Genomic DNA, 9,180 nt, shown 5'->3' on the forward strand with positions numbered 1-9,180 from the left:
GTTGTGCCACTCCTAAAGCTAATAGACGATAAAAGAGATCCAACGGAACTAAGATACAAGGTTAACTACCAAGTTGGACAATAGGACAAAAGTACAAACCAAGCGCATTTTTTTCGTCAAATCCCCCAACTTTTCCATACCCAAAAGTGTCCATGATAAGTAAACAAAAATACCCAGCTACATAATGGAAGTCATACCTTCGGGGTTGGAAGGCCCACCTTCAAACATACGACCATAAAAGATGGGAAAAGGTACATAATAGTGAGCTCATGTGGCGAAGATGGTGGCACATCAAGCTATCTAGTGGTTGCAAGGGGTTGTTGGCTGACAATTGAAGACAATCTAGAAAAACAAATTCTCCTATGGGTGTTACCCACAGGTGGTGGGTAACATGACATATTGAAGGAGATGACCAAAGTAACATTGGAGCTAAATAACCAAAAAATATATACAAAGCATAGAGTTTGGAGGACAAGAAGAAAAAACTTATACAACATAGAGACAAGGACAACATGCACCAACATGCAGCAATATTGTAAGCCTAGCTGAGACTTACTAGCATACAATAATGGTCAAAATTAAGGAGGAATGTTAGAAAAGAAAATCTCATATTAACTAAATCATAAAGGCCAATGAGCTATTAGTTCAAGTTATTTTTAAAAAGTTAAATTTAACAACTACTAAAGGTTATAATAATTGTTAATGTAGTTTGTGTAGATATAAGGAATATATGTAATATAGTTTTGTTTTCTCTTTTTGTATATTATGTATACTATGTATACTTATCAACATCTATCATATCATTTGCATAATATGATATTTTTATTGTTTATTATGCATTTAATTTATATTTATTTAATTATAATTTTGATATATATTATTAAATTTAACTTTTTTAAAATAATTTGAAATATATATATTTACACCTTGGGTAGTGAGTTCACCAACATCAACATTATTTTGATTTCCCTATCATTGGAGTTTTGTTATTAAAAAAAAAAGTCAAATATGCAAAGATTAATAAGCTTCCAAACACATTATCTCATTATCTTGAGTGAGTGGTCAATCCCATATTTTTCCGTATCATTGGAGTTTTGTTATTAAAAAAAAAAAAAGGTCAAATATGCAACGATTAATAAGCTTCCAAACACATTATCACATTATTATCTTGAGTGAGTGGTCAATCCCATATTTCTAAAATTACAATTAATCCAGAAGATTAATTACCAGATTCCTAAAGATGCAACCGTTACTCCAACTTTCCGGAAATGCTTGGGTTAGTCTAACAAACTAAAGCTTCTTTTAGGGTCCATTGATTCTGGTCTGGGATAAATTAATAGAATAAATTTTCCTCTAGCTGCCATTCTTAAGGTGGAGTCGAGCTCCTCACTCCTTCAGTGTCCATTTTATGCCATGAGAATTATAGTTAAACTTGTCTTTTACCAGCGTATGCAGGTAAACAAGTATTTCCACATTTTCAACTTGCCGGATCTTCTTACACAGAAGCAATGTACAACTAATTTAATGTGATAGCACAAAATTGAAAATGACCTGAATATTGTCTCTAAGTTTCCCACAAGTTCAATTACAAAAGACTACAAAACATCCAAAAACATCCAGGTAAAATTTTACCTCTGCACATTCTAATTCTATCTACATACCTTTGCACCCAACTGAAGTGCTAGTTTTATGCCTTCAAACAGGAGCCTTCAACTTTAACCAACACGCATGTTTAACACTTTGGCAGCTCTTCAAAAGAATCCAGTTGTGAAAGCTGTGAAAGACGGGCCCTCCAGTGACCACCTAGTTCTCGAAGCTTTATCAACTGTCCAGACACGTCTAGTTCTCGAATCTTTGTGAGCTGTTCAATTGTCTCCCAATTTAACGTTCTGGAAGCTCGACGCTCTCGTTCTAGTTGGTCTAGTTGGTGCCGCTCCCGCTGCAGTATGTTACGTTGATTTATCAACTGTTCCAACTCCTCTCTGCGTTTCAACTTCTCACAGCCAGATACATTCAACTTCTCCAGCCATGATAAATGTTCAACACCCTGCAGCTCTTTTAACTCAAAGCATTCGGCAACATCTAGTTCATAAAGACATATCAGCTTGTGCAATCCCTGTATGCTCTTCAACTTCCTACAGCCAGATGCCTTCAACTTCTTCAGCCACTTCAAATATTCAACACCTGGTAGCGCTTCTAAGTCAGCGCATCCAGAAACGTCTAGTTCTTGAACCCCTGTCCAGTGATCTGACATTTGTATGGTCTTCAGCTTCTCACAGCCAGATACCTTAAACTTCTTCAGCGACCTTAAATATTCAACACCCTGCAGCTCTTCTAAGGAAGAGCATCTGGAGACATCGAGTTCTCCAAGCTTTGTGAGCTGATCGGACACTTTTATGCTCTTCAACTTCTGACAGGCAGATGCCTCCAACTTCTCCAGCGACCTCAAATGTTCAACACTCTGCAGCTGTTCTAAGGAAAAGCAACCGGAAATATTTAGTACTCGAAGCTTTGTCAGCCGATCGGACAACTGTATGCTCCTCAAATTCCCACAACCAGAGGCCTTCAACTCCTCTAGTACTCTCAAATGTTGAACTCCTGGCAGCTCTTCTAACTCAGAGCATCCGGAAACATCCAGTTCTCGAAGCTTTGTCATCGGCTCGCACACGTGTATGCTCTTCAACTTCCCACAGCCAAATGCTTTCAACTTCTCCAACGACCTCAAATGTTCAACTCCTGGAACCTCAGTTAAGTCGGAGCATTCGGAAACATCCAGTTCTCGAAGCTTTGTCAGCTGATCGGATACCTGTATGATATTCAACTTCCTACAGCCAGATGCCTTCAGCTTCTCCAGCGACCTCAAATGTCCAACTCCTGGAACCTCTGTTAAGTCGGAGCATTCGGAAACATCCAGTTCTCGAAGCTTTGTCAGCTGATCGGATACCTGTATGATATTCAACTTCCTACAGCCAGATGCCTTCAGCTTCTCCAGCGACCTCAAATGTTCAACTCCTGGAACCTCTGTTAAGTCGGAGCATTCGGAAACATCCAGTTCTCGAAGCTTTGTCAGCTGATCGGATACCTGTATGATATTCAACTTCCTACAGCCAGATGCCTTCAGCTCCTCCAGCGACCTCAAATGTTCAACTCCTGGAACCTCTGTTAAGTCGGAGCATTCGGAAACATCCAGTTCTCGAAGCTTTGTCAGCTGATCGGATACCTGTATGATATTCAACTTCCTACAGCCAGATGCCTTCAGCTCCTCCAGCGACCTCAAATGTTCAACTCCTGGAACCTCTGTTAAGTTGGAGCATTCGGAAACATCCAGTTCTCGAAGCTTTGTCAGCTGATCGGATACCTGTATGATATTCAACTTCCTACAGCCAGATGCCTTCAGCTTCTCCAGCGACCTCAAATGTTCAACTCCTGGAACCTCTGTTAAGTCGGAGCATTCGGAAACATCCAGTTCTCGAAGCTTTGTCAGCTGATCGGATACCTGTATTATCTTCAAATTCCTACAGCCAGATGCCTTCAGCTTCTCCAGCGACCTCAAATGTTCAACTCCTGGAACCTCTGTTAACTCGGAGCATTCGGAAACATCCAGTTCTCGAAGCTTTGTCAGCTGATCGGATACCTGTATGATATTCAACTTCCTACAGCCAGATGCCTTCAGCTTCTCCAGCGACCTCAAATGTTCAACACGAGGCAGCTGTCCCAAGTCAGAGCATTCGGTAACATCTAGTTCTCGAAGCTTTGTCAGTTGTTCCAACCCCTCTATGCTCTCCACAGCAAATCTAGGTACTATCAGCCTCTCCAACAATCTCAAATCTTTAACATCTAGTTGCTTCCAGATACGATAATACTGTCTACCCAATAATGATACTACCCGAAGCTTTTGAAGCTTCCACAACCCCAGAATGCTTTCTAGTCTCTTACAATCCCTAATGTATAGGATTTCAAATTTTGCAAGGCCGCAAAGACCATCTACAGACCGCAAAAACTGACAGGAATATAATTCCAGTTTTATGAGTGTATTTGGTAGTGTTCCAAGTTTCCTCATACTACATCCATAGACCATGAGAGATTGAAGGTTGGGGCATACACCTTGGTCAAATGATAATTCTGATACCTTTGCTTCAGAAAGGAATATGCTTTGCAGCTGCGGAAACATGCAGTTGCCAATTGAAGAGTCACCACGCCTTCGTGCTTTAAATGGCAGTTCCCTTATCGGACATTCAAGTCTTAACTCAATCAACTGACTTAAGAGTCCAAAGGAATCTGGCAAACAATTCAAATTGCGGCAAACAAGGGTCAATCTGTTCAAGTTCCTTAGGTCACCCAGCCAATCCGGCAACGCTGTCAGCGATCTGGATCCTAAATGCAGAACTTCCAACCTAGTTAGGTCTCCAATTGTACTTGGCAATTCTTTCAAGTTTCCATTCGCACAATATAATTTTTGAAGGGACCGCTGAAGTGTTATCTGGGGAGGCAGTTCTTCAATGTGGTTGCAGTACGAGACATTTATGTATTCAAGCGTTCTGATATTTCCCAGCGTTTGACTGGAGATGGTCAAATTAGAGCAAGAAGACAAGTTAAGATGTTTAAGACTAGTTAAATTCCCAAACGAGTTTGGAAGCCTCTCCAATCTGCAGCAGTTCTTCAGATCAATATGTCGGAGGTTTGTTAAATTCCCAAACGAGTTAGGAAGCCTCTCCAATCTGCAGCAGTTCTTCAGATCAATATGTCGGAGGTTTGTTAAATTCCCAAAGTGCTCTGGCAGTGACTTCATTTCAGAACAGTTTAGTAACTCTAACGAAATCAACGACCTCAAATTACAAAACTCTTCCGGCAAAGTTTCAAATTTAGATTTTGCCCTTTCCAAATTGACGTAAATCCGTTCCAGGTGAGTCAGCTTCCCTATGGACTGCGGAAACTTTGAGAGGGGAGCATCCCTAATCCTTAACTCCCGCAACTGCGAAGGTGCCTGCAAAATGTTCGTGCGATTCAACAGTAAGAAAGAGGTTCCGATGATTGTCATCTACAAAACCCTTGGAAATAATCTGACATCTCGCGGGACAAGAAACAAAATTTTGATTCAATAATACCTGTTTTTCGCTTTGCCACAATGTTTCCAATTCATTCCCCTGTACATCTATGTTACCAGAAACGAGACGGTTGCTACCGTCCCCCGCAAAAAACGTGTAAAAAACGAGACCAGACGGAAACGCCGTTTCCTACGGTTGTTTTAGTTAACCGGTGCATATATTTTATGGGAAATTTTTTACAATTCGTAGTTTGCTCTTTTGCACGTTCTCAACCCTATATTTTCACTCTTTATTTTAGATTTCATGCATGTATTTATTCAATAACCTAGAGGTCTATCTTAAGTATACACAAAGTTGATCATTTATATACTGTTGTCCCTTTTTTTAGTTGATTTGTTTCCTTTAACATGTATATAGTTAAAATTTGTAGTTTAAACACTATTCTATATGTGGCTCAAGAAGTTCACATTTAATTGCATTCACATTTAATTGCAAATTCTATTTATTGTTTACGGTTATTTATATATATATATATAATTATTTGGATTTTTTTTTAAGGAAACAATAATTAGCCGAAGGCGCAAAATGCATAAGAATGTATACACTTAATTGACTAGGAGGCATAAGAATGTATATATTTAATAATCAATTTGTTAAGCATCAGTTTGGTATTCAAATTATTTAGTTTTTAATAAAATTTGGATTGGAAATTTAGTTGAAACTACATTGAAAATTGAAACTAACTCTGTATTTTTCATTTTCTCTCTCCTCATTTCTTGAGTGCGAAACCTCCAAACACTGTTTCTCGTACCGTTGTCGTTTCTAGTAACATAGCATCTAAAACCCTTAAATTCCTTGTTAGGGTCCAGGAAGGTAGGGAAGAACAGGGACATTTCTCCCAGCGGAGCCATATGAGATTTGGAGCCCGCACCTTTCTCATAATGCGTTCCAAGAGACAATCTTCAATATCAAGCCGCTGCAACTTCTTCATTTTGTAGTATGAAGAAGATTCGTTCTCGTCATCACTATCTTTATATTCACTAGGTAAAGTCAAGTCAGCATTATCTTCATATTCACTCGGACGCATCCTAATTCCCCGCACTTCAGTCCTTACCTATTCATTATTGAAAAGCGATGAAGAATTTTAAAACCCTACACAGATTTCTATTCAATACTCTATAGAAAACTGAATAATGGACTACTTACAGATGTTTCCTGCAACGATTCCTCAATGTTCTCTGTTGCAGGCCAAAGAAAACACGGCGATCCAGACGTCTTGGCAATAGATCTTCCGAGAGCTCTTAGATGGTCATGCATTTTTATCCTATTTTCACTGTCCACCTGGACAAGACACCTGTTCTGTAGATTTCGAAAACCCAGCGAGCCATTCCAACCTGAACCGTCCCATATTTTAAAGGCCATGTCCCTGTTTTCTCCTGTGAAAACACAGGCTATATCTATGAATATATTTTGATCGCATCTATTCAGGGCCTGATAGCTAATTAGCAATCTTTCTTCTATGGATCTGTCAAGTTCCGTTTGAAGCCTATCCAAGTGAGCATCCCAGCAAGATATGTCAGTTTCCCCGTACAGAAGTGCCCCGAACACTTCCAAAGATAAAGGCAAACCACCACAGAATGTTACGAACTTGTCGACCCGATCTTTAAATTTTAGGGGTGGATAGGGTTTACTGAAAGCATGATTGCAGAAGAGTTCAAGGGAGTAGTGTGGATTGAGGCCATCAAGATAATAAATCGACGACTTTTCTACTCCTGAGCTTGTGAGAACATCTATGTCTCTACTTGTGATCAGGACGAAGCTACTGGAGGAAAGAACAGATTCCAGATCAGGCAAAAGGGCACCCACCTGATCTCTATGATCTACATTATCTAATACGATCAACTTGGAGAAAGAGGATGAGAGATGCTTGCTAAGCTCATTTTTACCTTGATAAGGGTTATTTACATGCGGACCAGATTTACCCATGCCCAAGTCCTCGAGAAGCTGTCTCTGCAAAACATGTAAAGAACTTTTGCTTGCTCTGACATCATGTAAAAAACAGGATTTTTCATAATTTGAACTCTCCCTATTGAAGAGTTCTATTGCCAGCGTTGTTTTTCCGACGCCACCCATGCCCACGATCCCCACGACATGGCCTTTCTCGCTCTGCTGGTTTTTCAGTACTTTTCTTTTAAAATTCTCTACCTTTTCATTCAAACCAATAGTATATTTGGTCAAGTGGCTCATACCAGGTCTTTTAACCTTTTCCAACACTCGGTGAACAATCTTTTCCACGAGCTCACCCTCGTCACTGGTTGTTCACAACAATATAGAGAAACGGGGTTAGAAATACATACTCAAATACCATGTAGCTGTACATAAAACAAATGATATCGGTAGGGTTCTCACCCGTTACACGTCTCCTGGAGATGTAGCCCACTTATATCTGCAACAGAAGAAAGGGCCTCTCTCCACTTTTGAATAGTGGTTGAATCGAGTCGTCGCTTTTTCAGTTTGCTCAGGCCCTCACAATACAAGCTACGTCCATCCTGCGTCCACCGAAGGTCAGCAGGGTCGACACCGTAAAAGACCGGAATAATTTCAGATCTGCACTGAGCCCTGGACTCCAACATGTAGAGGAGCTCATCGAGACACCACTCCGATTCTGCATATCCAGGGGAAAATATGGCGACATGTACGGAGGCGGTTCTAATAGCCTCTTTTATTTGAGATGGAAATTCGTCTCCAACTCGCAGTTCCGGCTTGTCTAAAAAGACACTCAGTCTCTGCGCAGAAAATAGGTTATGGTAAAGATGGCTGGCCAAGGTTTTCTTTGCATCTTTGCCGCGGTGATTGATGAACACGTCGTAAGTGTCCTTGCTGCTGGGAGATGCAGCCATTGGAGTCGAATGGAGACAGAAATGAAAGAGATGAGACGCTGTGGGCAAGCAGAGATTGGGAAGAAGATGCGGTCGATATGAAAACCTCCTCTGGGCCGACCTAATAACGAAAGTGCAGAAAATGTATCTTACAATTTCAAAAAATTCCTCGAGAAGGAGATGCGGTCACATGAAAATCCAAAAATCCTATGGGCCCACCTAGTAACAAAGTGCAGACAATGAATGAAAAATTGGTGGTGGTCATCTGCCCAACTCGCAAGTGGTAATGCATGGTTCCATGTTTCGTCAAGATGCCAAAATTAAAAATCTTTATCATTGGCTTAATTAAAAATCTGTATAGCGCACAGTATTTTAGAATATGCCTTTCGAATATTAAATTATTTAAATACCCATGCAACATGCTAAATGATGATGTTGTATATTGTCCTTTCTTTATAAATAAAACACCCGCTAAGCGTGAATGTGTATTTATCGTATTAAACTATTTAAATGCTGGTTTAAAATTCAATGATCCTCTACAGCTCACTACATATTTCATTTTATAATTAGTACACATTTTTAAATAATCAAGAATTGAAATAAAATGATAACAACAACTTAAAAATCCCATTTTATTATGTGAAATTTTTAATATTTGGATTATTACAATTTAAGAAGTTGTATATATTTTATTTGAATTTGAATCTATACCTTTTCAATTTTTTATTATTAAATGTTTCAACATATTATTTATTAAAGTAGATTTATCTTTAATTATGAATATACCTGGGGTTAAGAAAGTCAAATCTTTTGGTTTTTTTCTACATATGGTAAATTTGAAATTAAAAGGGATTTAAGTCACTTTAATTTTTAATTTTTAATTATATTTATATTTATTTATTTACTTTTAAATTTATTTTTATGTAATTCGATTAAGTTAAGATATTTATAATAGGTAAGTCAACATCTATTTTATGGAAAAGACCACTCAATACAATAAGAATTTTTATATTTAATTATTAAAATTTGAAACGGTGTATATATTTTATTTTATTTAAATTTAAATTTAAATTTATTAAAAAAATGATATTTTGATTTAGATAATCAAATCATTAAACATTGTGTAAAAATTCATCATTTCTAACCAAAAGAAAGAAATATAATTTTTAATTATATAAAAATTATTATATGATGATGGTGGTGATGGTGGTGATGGTGGTTAACGTCTACTCAGACCAAATTTTGGTCTATCGGAA

The 9,180-nt window shown here is 38.4% G+C and overlaps 2 protein-coding genes across 3 annotated transcripts; both read right to left on the minus strand.

Annotated features, from left to right (window-relative positions):
- Positions 1–1,197: 1,197 nt before the first annotated feature.
- Positions 1,198–5,345, minus strand: LOC149211312 (uncharacterized). Of its 2 annotated transcripts, none has more exons than XM_089391455.1 (2): positions 2,721–5,095; positions 1,198–2,582 (listed from the first exon to the last, which is right to left on the minus strand). In XM_089391455.1, exons 1-2 carry the CDS (start codon positions 5,036–5,038, stop codon positions 1,733–1,735), a joined length of 3,168 nt encoding a protein of 1,055 aa, XP_089247581.1. In that variant the 5' UTR covers positions 5,039–5,095; the 3' UTR covers positions 1,198–1,732. The 2 variants fall into 2 exon arrangements, with proteins under 2 accessions (XP_089247581.1, XP_089247583.1); XM_089391457.1 differs by adding an exon at positions 5,106–5,345 and having other exon boundaries at positions 1,202–4,984.
- Positions 5,346–5,539: 194 nt separating this feature from the next.
- LOC149211313 (disease resistance protein Roq1-like) lies at positions 5,540–8,249 on the minus strand. Its single transcript, XM_089391458.1, has 3 exons — positions 7,455–8,249; positions 6,252–7,356; positions 5,540–6,159 (listed from the first exon to the last, which is right to left on the minus strand). The coding sequence occupies exons 1-3, from the start codon at positions 7,943–7,945 to the stop codon at positions 5,815–5,817; spliced, it is 1,941 nt and encodes a 646-aa protein (XP_089247584.1). The 5' UTR covers positions 7,946–8,249; the 3' UTR covers positions 5,540–5,814.
- Positions 8,250–9,180: the final 931 nt, after the last annotated feature.

Source organism: Pinus tabuliformis, chromosome 1_1, assembly GCF_031772625.1.
Source record: "Pinus tabuliformis cultivar Carrire ecotype Pingquan chromosome 1_1, CPIR1, whole genome shotgun sequence".
NCBI classification, from domain to species: Eukaryota; Viridiplantae; Streptophyta; class Pinopsida; order Pinales; family Pinaceae; genus Pinus; species Pinus tabuliformis.

What these genes read in the sequence shown, in the direction of transcription:
- LOC149211312 (XM_089391455.1), bottom strand. Translation starts at nt 5,038, where the DNA reads ATGACAATCATCGGAACCTCTTTCTTACTGTTGAATCGCACGAACATT. An exon ending in CCAGGAGTTGAACATTTGAG is followed by an intron (nt 2,583 to 2,720) that starts GTCGTTGGAGAA and finishes TCAACATTTGAG; the next exon opens with AGTACTAGAGGAGTTGAAGG.
- LOC149211313 (XM_089391458.1), bottom strand. Translation starts at nt 7,945, where the DNA reads ATGGCTGCATCTCCCAGCAGCAAGGACACTTACGACGTGTTCATCAAT. An exon ending in CTCCAGGAGACGTGTAACGG is followed by an intron (nt 7,357 to 7,454) that starts GTGAGAACCCTA and finishes GTGAACAACCAG; the next exon opens with TGACGAGGGTGAGCTCGTGG. An exon ending in AATCGTTGCAGGAAACATCT is followed by an intron (nt 6,160 to 6,251) that starts GTAAGTAGTCCA and finishes AATAATGAATAG; the next exon opens with GTAAGGACTGAAGTGCGGGG.